A 19,712-nucleotide genomic window follows, 5' to 3' on the forward strand; every position below is an offset into this window, starting at 1 on the left:
TAAACATAAATATCTCGAGAGACATTCATGAATCTTCAATATTCATATTTTCTGAAAAATGTGAATATACAATTCTCGTGTATTATCATAATTATTTATTCGAGTAAATGTTCTGAACAAACATACTTATTATTTAATTTTCTTATATAATTATTGTACTATATTTTGGTGATTGACTGGCTAAAAAGAATCCGGGATCAAAACAGGAAACCGATAGGTGGTCAGACAAACACATAATCAGGTAAAAATCATTAATGGTCAATTAATATGTTTAATGGTCATATTAAATGCGGATATACGTTATTTATAAATGATTAACAGGTCATATTGTACAATAATATGGTATTTAACATATATGATTGAATTTGATTGTGGTTTAATGACTAATCAATGTGCTTGGCTACCGCAAGCCTTATAAAATATATTACTAGAAAAATCGGGATCTATCTTAATAAATATACAATTGGTGAGCTGAGGCTCATCAAAACCGCTCCTAACTTGAGCGTCTGAGTGCCTTTTGCACCTTTTACAGTACCTCCCCCCTCTGTCAAGAAGGAAGGCAGGTGATTCAGACGTTCCGAGCGGCTAAAGGCAAGGAAGACACGTAGGAAAGGTTAGTATCTCGGTCCGACAAAATTTCTACCGAAACAATTATAAATATAGATCACACTTAAAAGTTCAGTGTAACTATAAATTAAACTTAAAAGTTTAGCTTAAAGAGAACTTATGTTTCAAATTACATGAAACAATAACTCTCGTTTCATAAAACATAATATTATACTAAAAAATCTATTTACAATAATTGTATTTAAGTAAAATTGTGATTTTATAAATAATTTAGAATAAAAATTCAAAAGATAACATATATCTTTAGAAAAGTATTTTACCCAAAAACCTATATTTTTTACGGGTTACATCTCATATTAAAGAAATATAAAAGATAAAATAAGCAGATCACCACAAAAAGAAATTTGATTACTAGAACTTGAAAATAATGAGAAAAATAAATAATGAAAATGTGAAGGAAGAGGAAAGAATGAACAATGTTTGTGGTCTCCATGCCTTTGTTTGTAAGAAAACTTTTTTCTATCTCAGTTATTAGCTTGTTTGCATACAAAATGAGAACAGAAACCAACTTAAGGTTATTTATATTTTATGGTTAGAGATCAATATGCTAATTACGTCCTAAATTATTAAGTAGTTAAAACTTAATTTATTATCGTCTTACTTTCATTGAGTGAGTTCACTATTAAAAAAAACAAGGTTCGAAACTAGGATTTTTAACAAGTCATGTTTATTTTTCTTATTTCTAAAAGTTGAGTTTACTAGCTAAATAGATAAAAACTTGAATAATTTTAGGTGTAGGGTTGAGTGAATTTGAAAGAATTTAACAAATTTCAAAGTGTTTAGTGAATTTTTCAATTAGTCCTTATCAAGTTTTTAAAATAATGTTGTGTTGCTTATGAAACTTTATTATCACATTTTCTTTCTAATCTCCTTAGTATATTTCATGTGTCTCAACTAAGGAAATGTATTTATGTTCCATCTAATGTAATAATATTTGATACAAAGTGTACTGTATGATTGTTTGGTCAATCATAAATCGAGTGATCAACAGAGCCTTCAATCCAACAAAATTATTGGTAAGTTGATTGATCAAACCACAACAAAATCAACGAATAAGAATAATTATATTAACCACTGAGTCGGGTTATTGGTGTATGACCGTAATTGGATTGACACTTTTCATTGTGCATTTATTGCTAAGTTATTCAGACAAACTCTGACTTTATAGTATCAAAGTGCTTTCTGCACATAACACTCGATCGAACCGAACAGTAGAAAGAAACTTTAAGATTTAACCAAAACCTAAGATTGAAATTCATAAATTATTCATATAAAAAATATTAACCTCAATCCCATAAACTGAAATACTAAATAAAGTTCTTTTTAAAGACATTGGATATGTTACTTGAAAATTAGAAGAATAATGTAGAGAAAGTTATCCTAACCTGTTTAGTTAATAAAAACTTTGGAAAAAAATTATATAAGTGTCGAAGAAAAGGTAACATTGTATAATATAATATTCTTTCAAATAATGTGTTTAGCAATATTATTAGATAATCTGGATAATCTTATACATATACTAGTATTAGGACAAACATAAAAGACTTTGTGTGAAATACTACATTTAAGTCAATGAATAACAAATTAAAGGTTTCATCTAATATTTTTCGTCAAATAAATATAGGAGTTAAGACAAATTGAATTTTTGTCCAAAGAATTCAAAGAAGAAACAAACATGAAATCTCTGTCCCATCTTTCATTTCATGAAATGCTACAAAATCAACAAATTCTAAGATTTTGTCTTATGGTCTTAGTCCAGTGATTTTTTACAAGATAATGAAGAGTTTTCAAAAATATTGAAAAAGGCAAGTTAGATTTGGAGAAATAACTCTTGCATGACAAATTCATGACAAGGACTAAGGATCTACATTGAAGAAAAATTATATCTAAATAAAATGCACAACTACCTACTATAAGACGAATCAAATTCTAAAAAAAATGGAGATACAAGACTATAGACTTAAGTTTCTTTCTTATATATTTCATTTACCCAAATAAGGATGAAGTCAAAAGATTCTTTTACTCTTAGTTACTATGACATGATGAATTTAGTTCAACATATAAGTTTCATTATATTGTTTTTCTTTTAGACTATTAAAAACCTTCCAAGTGTAATTTACTAAATTATGAGTATTATTTTTACTCTTAGTTACTATGACATGATGAATTTATTTATTTATTTCTTTAAAAATTAGGTAAGAAAGGGAGTGAATATATACATGTTTACCCATCTCAATCTTTATATTTGTCTGTTTTTTTTTTAAATTATTAAAACACGTTTAATTTGTTACTTTAAAAATCATGTATTAATTTTTCTTTAGACTTTAGTTTTATTACTTATCCGACACATATTTAATTATTTTTATTTTTTTCTATAACTATTTGACTTTTATCTTATGATTATTGGATATCTATATAATTATATATTTATTTTATATTTAACATTTGAGAAAATAAAATATACATCTTTTTAACATTAACTACTTGATTATATAATATTTCATTTATCGTGTTTTTTTTTTTCTTTTGCGAAATAATTATTTAACCATTATTTGAATAAGTCAAAAAAACATATGTGAAACATGTATGAGCAACTATAAGTATATCCAGTGGTAAAATAAAAATGGGACAAAAAAATTTATACACTAAATAAGAATAACACATTCATATATATTGAATTGAGCCAGCATCCTTAGTCTAGATGATTGTTTTAGTAAAGAAATTCTCTAGAGTGTTATTTAGGTAATATTTTTAAAATTAAATATATTTTTAGCTTTTAAATTTTAATTTCGTCTTTATTTTACTATATATAATTTTGTTTTCGAATTTTATAATTATCTTAGTCCAATTATATTACCTTTTCAAATGACATTTATATTAACATTTAAATTATTTAAATGATCAGCGTTTAAATATCATCCATTGTTTAAGATGAAAAAAAATGTAGACTAAGAATATTATATTTAATTTAATGTATATTTACATAAATACTACAAATATAATTAACTTTAGCTTATTTTAGAAAAATATGATCTGTTAGGTGAGAGAATAAGCATGATAAAAATGATATGAAAAAGAAAGAGAATGTCAGTGGGCCCAAGGATTTACGCTTGAGCTACATTGACCGTTACATTCAAACAGAAGAATTCGAAATTAATACTGCAAAATTGAAAACTATCTACTACTCTTCATTATTCTACTCTCTACGACCACACATCCATCTCGTTTTTCACCTTTTCAGTTTAAAAAATGATCGAATTTCAACATCAACGGTGAAGAAGACTTTTGAGATTAGGTGGCATAATGAGCAGAAAATGGAGCTTCAACACCAGATTCCCTCTGCTTAAGCGCAAACTCAGCGATCCATCTTTTCTTTCCCAAGCCAAACCCTCAAATTCCAAACAACGCCTAAAGCTCTAACAAACCTACTAACCCGATCTTACAATGCCCGTGTCGACTCGGTCCCAGAGGCCGAACGAGTCAAACTCGGAGCATCCGCACGATGCCTTAAAGGGGAAGATGAAAGCGCTTCTGGCATTATACGAGGAACACAAGAAGAAGAGTGTTGCTGCAGCTCCCAAGAACCCTTCTTTCGGGTCCTCAAGGGAGAAAAACGGGAGGCGCATTCTGGTGTTCGTGAGGGTGAGGCCCTTGGCGAAGAAGGAAACGGAAGCGGGTGCGCGGTGCTGCGTCAGAATCGTGGATCGCCGTGACGTTTACCTAACGGAGTTCGCCGCTGAGAAGGATTACCTTAGGTTGAAGAGGCTCAGGGGTCGCCACTTCACCTTCGACGCATCGTTTCCGGATTCTGCCTCTCAGCAGGAAGTTTATTCCGCCACGTGAGTTTTGCTTTCCATTTGTTGTTTTATAAAATCGTTACTTTTAATTTAGGTATGTGTTTTAGGGAAAGAACGCCGATTGGATCCAATGATTTATGTGTTGTTTTGTCAATTGAATTCTCTCCTGCTTGTTGCATTCTCGCGGTCAAAATTAGAGCTTCTTAGCAGAATAGCAGAATAGTTTTAGAAATATAAATATCTTGACAGGTTAAAATGAATTTGTATTATAACATATTTTGAAAGTTCTCACCTATTAGTTTAAACTATTTTGAATTTATAGAGAAACTTGTTTTACTGTATTTTTTGTAAGCAGGGAAATTATAACAAGTTTCCATTTCAATAGCTACTTGATTAATATAACATTTTAGAACTTAAAGAATGCGGATGTATTAGATTGAGCTTATTTAGAACATTTTACTTCAGTTTTATAAGAGTTGGAAAAAAGATTGTAATTTAAAAAATACATATACCAACATGCTCATGTGATAATTTTTATATTTAGGAGACTATTCTCCGTTTGTCTACTTTCTTTCCTTTTCGTTTTATTTTGGTAAAATTGGGTTTCACAAATTACACAAACAGGCACTGATGATAAATGCATTGTGTTCTAAAGACTAATTTTGGTTTTCTCTATCTGTCTTCATACTTTTAAAAAGAATCATGTTGTTTTGATGTGAATATCTTATTGTTGTGGGTGTTATTCATGAGGCGGATCATTTCTAGTTTAAATATGTGTTACATTAAATAGCGATTTTGCTTGTTTTGATACAAGTGGTGTGTTTCTTTTTATTTTCTCTTCTATTTGTGTAATTTGGGTTAGTTTGTTTTTCTCGACTTCTTTGTACGCATTTATCACATGCTTAGTTGTTTTGCTTGATAGTGGTTCGGCCGCAGAAAATAGGTGGTTTGTGGAGGGATTATTGAGCTTGTTATGTCAATGTTATTACTAGTTGAGCTTCAAGTTCAATGGAGTTTAGAGGTTATTCTACTTTTATTGTACTTGGAAATTAAAACAAGAGAAAAGGGTTTGATAGCGTTATAGAGTCTTTGTGTGCTTAATGTTCAGCGTGCATTCAATGTTTTATGCTGAGGCAGTCATTTATGTTTCATGGAAAGGTACATTGACTTTACATTTTCAGAACTTCAGAACTTGTGGAAGCAGTTCTGCAAGGGAGGAATGGGTCAGTTTTCTGTTATGGTGCCACCGGAGCCGGAAAGACTTATACAATGCTTGGTACAGTGGAGAGCCCTGGTGTGATGGTGTTGGCAATTAAAGATCTGTTTAGTAAAATCAGAATTAGAAGTTGTGATGGAAACCATGCGGTTCATTTGTCCTATCTAGAGGTTTATAATGAAACTGTCAGGGATCTGCTTTCACCTGGAAGACATCTGGTTCTAAGAGAAGATAAACAGGTCCGTTTTCTTATCTTTTAAATAATGTAAAATCTTCAGAAAAATTCAAGAGGGCATTATTTGTTACCTGCTCAGTGACAGTCATATTATAGAATATGTGATTAGAGTTGATAGTGCCTGTTCTGGAGATAAATCTGAGTGGTTTATTTATGGTATTGCTTGTTGCCAGTGTTTGGTCATAGTCTTATTTGCAAACATAAGCCAAAGTTTTGATAAAGGCCATCTATACTAGGTGTAAGTAAGGACTTTCTCTTGCAGGGCATCAAATATATGTTAATTGCTCAATAAACATACTTTTCAATTTTATCCTTGACATTGTCTAGTTATATTATAGGGAATTGTCGCAGCAGGTCTTACAAAATACCGAGCTTATTCCACTGATGAAGTAATATTCTGATCCGATTTGTTCGATTTAGAATTTTAAAAAGCTGTTTTACTCTCTTAAATTCCTTTTTCTTTTCTTTGTTGCTTCAGGTCATGGCGTTGCTTCAACAAGGAAATCGGAACAGAACCACAGAACCAACTCGTGCAAACGAAACATCTTCACGCTCCCATGCTATTTTGCAGGTAAAGTTTGAAAGTTTTTGAGGAAAAATGAGCAATCCCTTAAATGTTGTGATTGTGACGTGCTTAATTTGTTATATCTAGGTTTTGGTTGAGTACCGAGTTAGAGATGCTGCAATGAATATTATTAACAAAATGGGCAAGCTCTCACTGATTGATCTTGCAGGGTCAGAGAGAGCTCTTGCCACAGATCAACGATCAATTAGATCTCTTGAGGGTGCCAACATAAACAGGTCTCTTCTGGCACTAAGTAGTTGCATTAATGCTCTCGTTGAAGGCAAGAAACACATACCATACCGAAATTCAAAACTCACTCAACTTCTCAAGGATTCATTAGGAGGATCTTGCAACACTGTCATGATTGCAAACATTAGCCCAAGTAATCTCTCATTTGGAGAAAACCAGAACACTCTTCATTGGGCTGACAGAGCCAAGGAGATTCGAACAAAGGTCAAATTCTCTTTTACCATTTCAAGCTTTCATATAAAAACTAGTATCTTCCAAATGTTCCCATTAATCAATATGCATTTACTTTAATATTGGATTATCTAAAGAGACAACATGCATTTTTTTTCAGTTTATTTCTTCTACAAGTACAGCGTTAAACTTCTTTTAGCCTGTTTTTGTGTTTCCAGGGATATAGTGCAAATGAAGATGCATTGCCAGTGCCCCAGACAGAAACAGACCAGGTCAAGCTAGTACTTGACCTGCAAAAGGAGAATCGTGAATTGCGAATGCAGCTAGCGAAACAGCACCAGAAACTTGTGACACTCCAAGCACGGTCATTAGCTCCCCCAACACCACCTTCAGCGACATCACTTCTTTCCACTCCTCCAACTTCTGCCCCGCCAAATGAAAAACGAAGGACCAGACCCTCTTTCTTAGCTGCAACTCATTTCACTCCAGAGACTAAGAACAAGGGAGAGGACGTAGCTGTCAGAATCAGAACACTTCAACAAAGAGTAAAGACCTTAGAAGCAGAGCTAGATAGAGTGAAAAAGGATCACAGCTTGCAGCTGAAGCAGAAAGATGATGTCATTCGGGAGCTTTCGAAAAAGGGTGGGAAAAAAGTGGCAGCAGCAGGAGCTATTCTACTAAAGGAGACCAACACTGAAGAAGTGAAGAGTCCAAGCCATCGTTTTCGGTCCCCAGTTCCAACGGCAAAGAAACGAAGCTTTTGGGACATAACCACTGCGAACAGCCCATCAGTTACCACATTGAATGGGAGAAAAACTAGAAGTTATGTCATTTCTGAGCTTACTGCACATCCATCTAAGCTTATTCAGGTCTAGTGTGTTTTTTCTTTCCTTACCTTCACCTCCATATACATCAGCATAGAACAAAATTAAATCTATATAATGTAAGGTCTGCAATAACAGCTAGTGCTCAATGTTTCTAATGCGACTTTTTTTTTTCTTGTGTTTATCTCAGAAAAGAAGTTAACTTAAATGCCAATTTTTAATTGAATTAAAGGAACTTTTCTTTTCCTTTGCTGTGTTACTGATGTGTCTTGTGGATTGCATTATTCAGCCCGGGTTTGCTCGAAAAAAGGGTGATGTTTAAATATTCTAGTAAGGAGTTAGAAGAGGAAGTTTAAGGACAAAATCTCAAGTACAGAAGGTCTGCTTTTTTTTTTTTCAAGACCCTGATACGTCCTCAAATTCTTTCAGGAATATGAAAGAGATCAATGCAGGTTGGTGTGCTCCTTCTCGTACCATCTTATCTCTTCTCGTGTATTTCAGTAATAGATAGGAATTAGAATGATACTTTCTGTAGGCCTAGTATAACCAAGGTGATTTTTTTTTACATGCTCACATCACATGGTTCATTGAAGCTTTTGAAGAAAAGTCCAAAATCGATATTATATTTGTACATTTGTAATTTGATTTGGAAAATTAACGCCTCGGCTCACCAATTTTCAAACTAGGTTCGTGATTGTTGAAAGACCAAAGATGTTCACAAGTAAACTCAGGACAAATTAAATAATTAAAAAAAATTATGTTTTTCTCCCTAAACTATAAAATTTGAAATTTAAATTTCTGTTTCATAGTTTGATTCAAGTTCTTATCCTTCCGAAATACATGGAATTGACGATTTTAATTTTTTTTACTTGACAAAGTGCCATGTCACCCTGTCCTTTTCTGAAATGTGTCAACCCTCGTGCTTTCAGACGAGAGGCTTCTCTCCCTTCTCCATTCACAGGTGGGTCACCCTTCACCGAGCCACCCACCCAGCTCCCAAGAGGGTTCTCTTCCTTCCCCATTCATAGGTGAGTCACCCTTCACCGAGCCACACACCCAGTTCCCAGGAGGCCCTGCCATCGACGTTCTTCACACCGTCACCCGTGCCATTGCAAGGCACTGTCGGTCAACCCACTCCATCTCCTTCTTCACACATAGCTCTCTGTTCTCAAGTCCAGATCATGACGACCATGGGAGATCAGAGCGGCTTCATTACCCGTCGTCGTTCGTCAAGGCCTTTGCTGGAGTCAAACACATTGTCGACATCATCGGCCTTGTACTCCTCCACCTCCGTATGAGGGATCGTCCTTCTCTCCTTTCCTTCAAATCAAAATCTAACTAGATCAAACTACAATGTTATATAGTTTAGGAAAAAAAAACATAGTTAATTCTTAAAAAAACATCTCACTTTTGACAAGAATGACCTTGCGTTCATAGTTAGAGGAAATTATATTAGTTTCCAGAAATACTTTGGACTACACATAATCATTTTTAACGTTTACAGCAACCCTCTTATTAATAAGGGGAGTTAGGGTACTGGTATGTGAACCACCAAGTCACCTTGTCTCTGTCCCCATAGAAGATGGGATGAGAGAGTGTTCGAGTTCAGAGAAGTGCAAAATTTAATATTTATCCTCGTAAGTATCGAAGACTTACTTTTGCACAATGTGTTACAATTCAATTTACGTATATTTGTTAATTGATCTAAACAGTAAATATTTGATGGAATTAACTATTGATATTTGATGTAAATCTTTAGACTTATACTTTGTATAAACAGATTCTAACTCATCCTTGGTCTGATCCATGTGCATCAATTTAAGTTTAATAATATTCTATAAAACGTAAATTTATATCAATATAATATATGTATATGCATATGTATGTTTCTATAAACAATAAACAAAGGTCAAATTGTGTAAAAATACAAAATTAAAGTAATTATATATATCGAAATTGAAACCCAATTTATTGCAACAAAAAAAAAATTACAAAATAAAAATAGGTGTTTTAAATGTACAATAAAACTATAAACATGTGTAAAATATTTGAAATTATTTAAACTCGTATATACAACTATGACTTAAAATACTTCTAGCCATATTCATAAGAATATGATTTTGTTTTTTTCTATACCATTTTGTTGTAGTGTATAGAACATTGTATAGTGTGCACATATGTCTTGACATTCAAGATTCTTTGTAAATGGACCTGATCATTGTCCATTCTCATTAGTTTTATCATAGTATTCACTACCTCTATTATTAGACTTTACTAGTTTTACTTTTCTATCTAACTACCATTCCACCTCATTTTTATAAACACTTCAAGGATGTCTATTAATTGAAATTTTTCATACAGTAGATATATATAACAATAACTTGAGATATCATCAATTAAAGAGATAAAATAGTTTTTTATCACTCCAAGACTTAATGTCAAAAGGACCACAAATATTAATATGTATTAACTCAAGAAGTTGATTGCTTCTTGTGGTGGGATTATTTGATGTGTTTTGTTTGTTTGCCCTTAAACAATCAATAGATACATTCTAGTCATCAAAATCCAATTGAGGTAAAATTTCACTTTTTACTACCCCCAACATCCTTTCTTAATCTTTTATGCCATTAGAAAGCAAAACATTCATTTTGTGTACTACATTTACTACCAATAACATGTTCAACATTAAATAGGAAATTAACATCAAAATTTGAACGATATAAACTATATAATAAAGTATCATAACCATAATAGTACACAAGTTTATACAAATGAAAAATATTGTTTCCAATCCTAAAATTAAAACCTAAACAACTTTGCAACAAAAACTAAATTCCTAGCAATACCTAGAAATATAGAGACACTTTTCAAGATCTAGACAATAACCAATGTCTAAAATCAATTTGTAAGTTCCAATTCCTTCTAGCCATGCCTTCATTTTGTTCCCTATATATAAAAACTTTTCAATTCCTTTAATTGACTGGATTGAAAGAAATCCTTTCACAATATTAAGAATATGAGTTATAGCTCTAGAATCCAATCACTAGGTATTATTAGGCACTTCAATAAAATTTGATTCAAAGCTTATAGAAACATAAAATGTACCTTTCTTTTCGAATCAAGATTTTCTTTTAGACAATCTTTCTTGAAGTAACCTACTTTCTTGCAAAAGAAACATTTTTGCTCCTTTTGAATGTTACCCCCATTCACTTTCGTTGGAACTTTGGCCTTCTTGTTCTTCTTTCCTAATTAAGTTTTGTTAAAGCTAGCACCATCGTGAGTTGTTGGATGAATAAAATGATCTTTCATTTTCTTCAATCTTCCTTCCTCTTGTACGAACATGACCTTGATTTCTTGAAAGTTCTATTTACCTTTAAGGGTGTTATAATTCACCTATAACTAATCAAATTTAGGAGGAAGAGAGTTCATGATAAATAGTACTAGAAAAGAGTCATTTACTTCCATTCCCATTGTGTTCAACCTTGTTGCTATATTAGCCATTCCAGTTACATGATCATGAAGGGGTTGTGACCAGTCAAACTTTTTAGTTGTCAATTAACTCATAAGAGTTCTCATAATATACTTGTTAGTCATGTATGATTGTGAGTACTCCTTAATTATTTTCATAAATTACTTTGAATTTTCTATTTTGGGCATAAATAGTTTTACATTTTCTACCATAGTCATGCACATCAAGTTCATTGATATCCTGTCAAACCTTTGTCAAGCCTTATAAAGAGACTTGTCATCACTTGTACTAGTCTCAATAATGGCTAAGGGCATTTCATCCATAACTATTGTCATATCCAAGTCAAACACACCCAATTAAAATTGTATTTGTTCAAACTAACCAACATAGTTTAGCCCATAAAACTTGACCACATTGTTGCTCAAACCAAATAAATTCATGAAAGTTGGAAACAATGTACAAGCTCATACATTAATGATTTGATAAAATTTAATTGATTCAAACAAAATAACTATACTAGTCATGCATTTAAATCCGCCTTTGGGTGATACTGACAATTTCAATAAAATCATAATGCTAAAATAAACATATTTCAATAGACAATTAATCATACTTAAATAAACATGTTTGTTACCTTTGGATATACAAACATATTTATTAAGTATGTCAAAGATCCCACTTCAATGTCATTGACTGTAAGCAATGGTGCATAAATGTCTTATAATAATGACTTTCAATTACTCTTATAAATTAATTAATATATCCATAATTTGACATCTTTTATTTTATGGGTAATTGCCAAACACAACTTTGGAATTAATTAAAGCATAAAATTTGATCACTTGGTGATTACAAAGTTACCGTATAATTAATTTCTAAGGTGGAGAATTGCTTATAATCAATGACATTAAAGTGAGAGTTTTGACATATTTAATAAATATGTTCGTATATCCAAAGGTAGCAGACATGTGTATTTAAGTATGACTAATTGTCTATTGAAACAGGTTTATTTTAGCATCATGATTTTATTGAAATTGTCAGTTTAAGTGTCACTCAAAGGTAAACTTAAATGTGTGACTAATATAATTATTTTGTTTGAATCCATTAAATTTTATCAAATCATTAATGTATGAGCTTGTATATTTTTTCTTGCTTTCATGAATTTAATTGGTTTGAGTAACAACATGGTCAAATTTAATGGGCTAAATTATGTTGATTGGTCTAAACAAATCCAGTTTCAACTAGGTGTGTTTGACTTGGACATGACAATAGTTATGGATGAGATGTCCCTAGCAATTATTGAGACTAGTGCAAGTGATGACAAGTCTATGAGGCTTGACAAAGGTCTAACATGTTATAATTGAACTTGATGCGCATGACTATGGTAGAAAATATATAGTCATCTATGCCCGAAACAAAGATGCAAAGGAATTTATAAGAATAATTAAGGAGTACTCACAATCACACATAACTGGCAAGTCTATTGTTGGAAGTCTTATGAGTGAGTTAACAACTAAAAAGTTTGACTGGTCGCAACCCATTCATGATCATGTAATTAGAATAGCTAATATAGCAACAAGGTTGAAGTCGATGGGAATGAAAGTGAATGAGTATTTTTTCTAGTATAGTTTATTATGAACTCTCTTCCTCCTAAATTTGGCTAAATCTAGGTGAATTATATAACACCCTTACGGATAAATGGAACTTAAAGAAATCAAGGCTATGTTGGTACAAGAAGAAAGGAGATTGAAGAAAATGAAAGACCATTCTATCTATCTCACAACTCATGGTGGTGCTAACTTCATTAAAAATCAAATCTAGAAAGAAGGACAAAGCTCTAATGAAAGTGAATGAGGGTAGAATCGAAAAGGACCCGAAATGTTTCTTTTGCAAGAAGGTGAGTCGTTTCAAAAAAGATTGTCCGAAAATAAAATCTTGATTCGAAAAGAAAGGTACATTTTACGTTTCTCTAAGTTTTGAATCAAATCTTATTGAAGTACCTAATAATACTTGATGGTTGGATTCTGGAACTACCATTCATGTTTCTAATATTATGCAGGGGCTCCTTTCAATCTGATCCATAAAAGGAATTGAAAGTGTTTATATATGAGGAACAAAATGAAGGTACATATAGAAGGAATTAGGACTTACAAATTGATTTTAGACACAAGCTAGTATATAGATCTTAAAAAGTGTATCTATGTTCCTGGTTATGCTAGGAATTTTGTTTTTGTGGGATTGTTTAAATTTTAATTATATGATTGGAAACAATATTTTTCATTTGTATAAGCTTGTGTACTATTATGGTTCTGGAACTTTATTGGATGGTGTCAAAATATATTAGGAAACTTTAGATATTATTCCCATGTAATTAATTTGTTATATTTTCTGTATCTTGTTATTATTATCTTGCTATTATTACTAGAATAACAATTCCACAATTTTAGGGATTTGTTCCGTAGAATAGGCTGCTCATTAAATAAGCTCTTGTATGTATATCTTATACATGTAAGGAGACAGATAATAAAAGAAATATTCTCTCTCCTAAATTTAAGATGGTATCAGAGCTCCCGATCCTTGGGAGCCTCTAACTGTGTATTTTCATTGCAACCTTCTTTGTTGCCTAACCCTAGAGTTCCATCACAGTCTTTGTTTTTGTGCCTTAATTGCACATTTTTGTAATGGCTGAAATGGAAAATGTAGACAAGTTCCAAAATAATGGAGAATTGCAGAATTTTCATTCAACTTATCAATTGAATGGAAAAAATTATCTTAAATGGTCTCAACTCATTAAGACCATTCTAAAATGGAAAGGAAAGGTCAGTCATCTCACTGATGATGCTCCTGCGAAAGAAGATGTCAGATTCAAGTCATGGGATGAAGAAGACTCCATGATCATGGCATGGCTATGGAACTCAATGGTTCCAGAAATTAGCGATACATGCATGTTCCTCACTTCTACAAAGGCCATATGGATTGCAATAGAGCAAACCTACTCTAAGGTAAAGGACGTTATCCAGGTTTATGAGGTGAAAGTAAAAACAATGGCAGCCAAACAAGGCACTAAATCTGTCACGGAGTATGCTAATCAACTCAAATCTTTATGGATGGAATTAGATCATTACAGGGTCATAAAGGCCAAGTGTTCTGAGGATTCAGCAATTCTAAGAGAATACATTGAACAAGATCGAGTGTATGATTGGTAGGCCTAAACCAAGAATATGATGAAGTCAGAATTCAAATATTAGGCAAGGAGAAGGTTCTTGGACTCAATGAAGTAATGACAATTATTCGGAGTGAAGAAAGCAGAAGGTGTTTATTGCTCGAGACCCCAATTGCGGATAATTCAGCTATGATTGTTGAAGGAGCAATAACCATGGTTGTAGAACAAAAAAAGGTAGGCCTTTTTCCAAGAACAAAGAAGAAAAATGAAGGAGTTTGGTGCACCTATTGCAACAAGCCACGTCACACAAGGGACAAATGCTGAAAGTTACATGGAAAACCTCAAAGCAAAGATTGGGGACACAAAGGAGGCCTTCCAAGGAGAGGGGGGCAAGATCATGTTGCTACTGGTCCTGAAAGTCAAGAAGAAGGATCTGTACAACTCAACCATGAGGAGGTAGAAAGAGTAAGGTCCTTTCTTAGTAAATTGGAAAAACCCACAGCTACGTGTTCATTAACATACTCTAGTAAGTTCCCATTTTCTTGTGGATTTAATGTCTCAAATACCTTATTTACCCACTATTGGGTACTAGACTCTAGAGCCACAGACCATATGACACCATTCCCTAAACACTTCTCCACATATTCCCCATGTCCCAACAACAAGAAAATTTTTACCGCTGATAGAACCCTCATCACTGCAACTGGACAAGGAGATGTCCAAATAACCCCAAACATGATACTAAAAAATGTTCTTCATGTCCCTAAGTTATCCACAAGTCTGATATCTATACAAAAACTTACCAAGGACCTCTTATGTAATGCGGTTTTTCATAGCAACTCTTGTACATTGCAGGACAAGAAGTCATGGAGGACGATTGGACATGCTAGAGAATGGAATGACCTTTACTACATGGAAGATTTGAGTCTGCCCATTGAGAGTCACTCTTTAATATCTGAATCCTCCATGACCAACAAAGAAAAAATCCAATTGTTTCATTGTCATTTGGGACATCCTTCATTTCGGGTCATAAAGTTAATATTTCCTTCCTTGTTTAAAAATCTAAATCTAGAAGATCTTCATTGTGAGGTGTGTGAGCTTGCCAAACACAAGCGTGTACCTTTTCCTATCAGCAATAAAGTAAGCAATTCTCCATTTTATCTTGTTCATACGGATGTGCGGGGTCCCTCTAATATTCCTAGTACTTCAGGGGCTAAATGGTTTATAACCTTTATAATGATTGTAGAAGGGTAACATGGCTTTTCCTTCTTAAACACAAATCTAAGGACAAATATGTTTTTTTAGAGTTTGTTTCAATGATTAAAAATCAATTTAGGGTTAATATAAAAATAATTAGGTCTGAAAATGCCAAAGATTACTTCAATCATACTCTAATTCTTTTTGTCAAAAGGAAGGAATAATCCATGAATCCTCATGTGTAAACACACCCAACAAAATGGGATCGCAGAAAGGAAAAATGGACACTTATTAGATCAAACTAGAGCACTTCTTTTTCAAAATAATGTTCCAAAAAGATTTTGGGGGAAGCTATTCTCACTGCCACTTACTTGATTAATAGATTACTTCTACTGTTTATCCTCAAAAAGCCCCATGGAAGTCGTAAACTCATTCTACCTACATATAATCCATACAAATAACCTTAACCCTAGAATATTTGGTGTGTCTACTTTGTACATGTTCATAGTAATGGAAGAGGAAAACTTGACCCAAGGGCAATAAAATGTATTTTCTTGGGATACTCAGCCACACAAAAAGGGTATAAGTGTTTTCATCCCCCATCCAAAAAATTGTGTCAAGAGATGTTACTTTCAATGAACGAGTAAGCTACTTTGACCAATCTCATCTTCAGGAGGAGTCTTTAAGAGAGGAAGATGAACCTTTTATATTACCAAATCTATCTTTTGGACCAGAAACAAAAATTTAAAAGAATACTACCACTATATGTGAAGCTGAAGCTGAAAAGGAACAAGTAGAGGTGAATCAAATACTTCAATCTATAGGACCAACAACTGAACCACATGATAATACAAAGTTTGGGAAAAATTTGGTGTACAAAAGAAGAGGAAACAATATGAAGACTTGGTGGTGCTTAATGCACCAAAAGTTTAGGACTTGTTTGTTATTACTTCTTCTTGGTTAATATTGTTATTATCACTACTATTATGATTTTTATTGGAATTATTCAATGTACTTAATCTTTTATCACCAGGATTAAATCATAAAACTAACCATCACATCCATAACACATCATAAGTAGCAAATATTTGTCCCGTTGGGACTATTAAATTGTTAAGTGAAAAGTATAATATATATTATGGATAATGATATTTAGACAACATTTTTTTTATAACATTTGAACATCATCTACGTGTCATTATGTGATTGGTTCAAAATTACTTCACAATCAATAATAATAATCATAAATACTATCATGAACTAATCACAAAAACATGTGCTTTGTCTTAAGCCAAAAAGGACTTATTTAAAGAATACTCTGAGTTAAGTAAGAATTGACTTGTTATTTAATCAATACTTGGTGAGATTAGATAGGAAGGATTGCAATCTAAAATAATACTCATTTGACACAAGCAAAAGTGTCTACAATCCAAAAGAACACTCGTTTGTATTTTGTAACAATAGTTTCTACAATAAAATTTGGTTAATTGGTCAAGAATTGGATGTAAATTGTACTGTAAGACAAACCAATATAAAAAACTTTTGAGTAACGTCTTCTTCCTTTCACATGTTATTTTTCTTGCGTTAGAAGAAAAATATTTGAAAAAACTAACAACAAATATAATAGTGAAATTGAATTTGGAAAACATGAACAATACCATAAACAATGAAATTAAAGGAAGAAATAGTGACACAAATTAAGATAGAAAATCATAATTTTCTACAAATAAACATGAACAATACCATAAACAATGAAATTAAAGGAAGAAATAATGACATAAATCACATATAAGAACAAAAGCTAAGAAAATCACCAGTTTGAATAATTGATAGAGAATATTCGTTTATTGAAAATCACTTATAATTGATTGGGTTAATTGAAGGAAAATATATATTTGTAAAAAAAAAAATCAAAATTTCACTTCTAGATAGAAATAGCCGATCCGACTTGACTTGTTTAAACCCGCCCCACACTTAGTCTGTGGGCTGGACTGACCCATCTGCTTTGAAAATGTGGAAGCAACATAGGTCTTGGTCCACGGACTGACCCATTTTTTTGTAATTTCTTGTGATGGAGTCTTCAATGTCCTATAAATTGGGAATATTTAACATGTTCTTATGATAACACTTTCACAAAATTTAGAAAAAAACTATGAGAAGTTGAATGATAAATTGATACTTCAACATTTGAAATATATTTAAATCCGTAATTTGACATGCATGATGAATTCTTGAGATTTTAACACATTAAAATATACATATAACATTGGTATTTTTCACTCATTCAAGAATTTGGAATGTCCATGGAGAAGTCTAGAAGGAAAGTAACCAACAAACACATGCAAATTTTGTTTTTATTCGAACTATGGGTTGGTCCGTATTTTTTGTACAGGCTTGTGGGCTTGCTCATCTGTCATACAAATAATCATTTGACTTCCTACCGTATACCATACTTTTTTAAAAAGATTTTGAACATAAATCATCCATCTCTTCTCGCGTTTCTTTTGTTATTTTAGAAATTCACTTCTTTGGATTGTCATTGCATTGGGACTTTTTCAAAGATGAGTTTATAAATGTATTTTATCCTGGGAAAATGCTACTTTCATGATATGTATAATGCTACTCCTTGTTTGAATTTTAAATTATATAGTCTACATGAAAAATTCTTCATGCCCACTTATCTGCAAAATCGCCTTGATCATATGCCATGCATCTCGGAGGAGTTTGTAACAACAACTTAATTCAACCTTTAGTGATTGTTTCGTAAAGAATTCTTCATACCCAATGATCTACAAAACTGCCTTGATCAAATTGTATATTTGTTCACAAAAGATGTCAAGATAAATACATTTCAGAGATTGAGAAAGATGCTTGAAATGAACAGAACAAAAAAAATTTAGTTTAAACTAATGTTAGAAATATTAGTTTAAGAGAGGAATTGTGAGATAAGTTTTTTATTTTTTTTCATTCTAGTCAAAAGGAATGTTAGTAAAAATTGGTTGTTAATGTACTCCTATTTAAAGGACTTATTTCTTAATCAATAAACAAGTAAGATACTTCCTTTCAATTATTCTTTATTTTTTATAAAGTCTATATCACTTTTACTATAATATTGTTATTTTGACCCATTTTAAGACAATAAGTTTATAAGTTATTTTTCTCTTATATGTATTTAACTGTTATTTCTATCTAATATTAGACAATTGAACTGAAAAATAACAAAATACCTTATACTCATTATAATTACTACATATAAATGCAACAAATCTAACTCTAATTTTGATGATGATTTTATAAATGTCCAAAATCTCGTATCAACTATATAAAACTAATTTTTAATATATAAGAAATTACGATCTTCATCTTACCGGTTAAACTCAATTATTAATATGATATCAATTCTCATTGACCAATTGACAAGAGTTTTGTATTGACGTTGGCATCTCGGATACTCTTTTGAACCATGAATATGATACATTAACACATGATTAGACATTTCCTATACTCAGCATTAACCATGGAACTATTGGTAGTGCTATTTACGTTTTGATTAAGAGACAACAAGCATATGTTCATGTTATAGACATAACAAACTCATCCAAGCAATTTTTATTGTTCCTTGGTCGAGAGGACCTACCAAAATATTTTCCAAGGCCCTACATGAAATTTTCTGACCCTGCATTGCATGCCATCTGAAATTGGAATCTTTTAATGAAATGAATTATCTGATCTAGTCATTGAAGTGGGACCCAAGACAGCACATATCCCAGAGAAGGGACAAGTTGTGGTGGTGCCTTGAAGTCCTTATATGGGGTAGCCGTCTTATGAAAATATACACAAAAACTGTCCTTAATCAAACAACAACCTTATGTGCTTCTTCAATTATAACATTACTCATAATGACATGTAGCCCACCAGGGTGATCACTTCTTCTCTTGTTTTGTTTTTCTTTCTTCAGGAAATCAATTGGTTATTCACAAAAGTAGCAGGATGCAGGCAGCAACACCAAATAGACCCTACAATTAAAAATTCAAAAGTGGAAACAAAATGAACTTTTTCTAATTGCTCTCTTCTTCCATCTCTCTTCCCAGTGGTGGATTAGGGGATTTTGGTGTAGTAATTGGAGCCATTATGGTTGTAAAAAGCATTTGCCAGACTTTATGTGCAGCAATTGGCTTTTATTTAGAAGATCATGACTG

General features: G+C 32.2%; 1 protein-coding gene across 3 annotated transcripts; it reads left to right on the top strand.

Moving 5' to 3' along the window:
- Positions 1 to 3,829: 3,829 nt before the first annotated feature.
- LOC106777629 (kinesin-like protein KIN-8A) lies at positions 3,830 to 9,389 on the top strand. 3 transcript variants are annotated; one of them, XR_001376975.2, is made up of 8 exons: positions 3,830 to 4,466; positions 5,606 to 5,879; positions 6,214 to 6,264; positions 6,354 to 6,446; positions 6,528 to 6,893; positions 7,079 to 7,729; positions 7,974 to 8,136; positions 8,563 to 9,389. XR_001376975.2 is itself a non-coding variant. In XM_014665291.2 (7 exons), the coding sequence occupies exons 1-7, from the start codon at positions 4,072 to 4,074 to the stop codon at positions 8,004 to 8,006; spliced, it is 1,863 nt and encodes a 620-aa protein (XP_014520777.1). In that variant the 5' UTR covers positions 3,830 to 4,071; the 3' UTR covers positions 8,007 to 8,526. The 3 variants fall into 3 exon arrangements, 1 of the variants encoding a protein (XP_014520777.1); XR_001376976.2 differs by having other exon boundaries at positions 8,614 to 9,388; XM_014665291.2 differs by lacking the exon at positions 8,563 to 9,389 and having other exon boundaries at positions 7,974 to 8,526.
- Positions 9,390 to 19,712: the final 10,323 nt, after the last annotated feature.

The sequence above is a fragment of the Vigna radiata genome, chromosome 2 (assembly GCF_000741045.1).
Source record: "Vigna radiata var. radiata cultivar VC1973A chromosome 2, Vradiata_ver6, whole genome shotgun sequence".
Taxonomy (NCBI): Eukaryota; Viridiplantae; Streptophyta; class Magnoliopsida; order Fabales; family Fabaceae; genus Vigna; species Vigna radiata.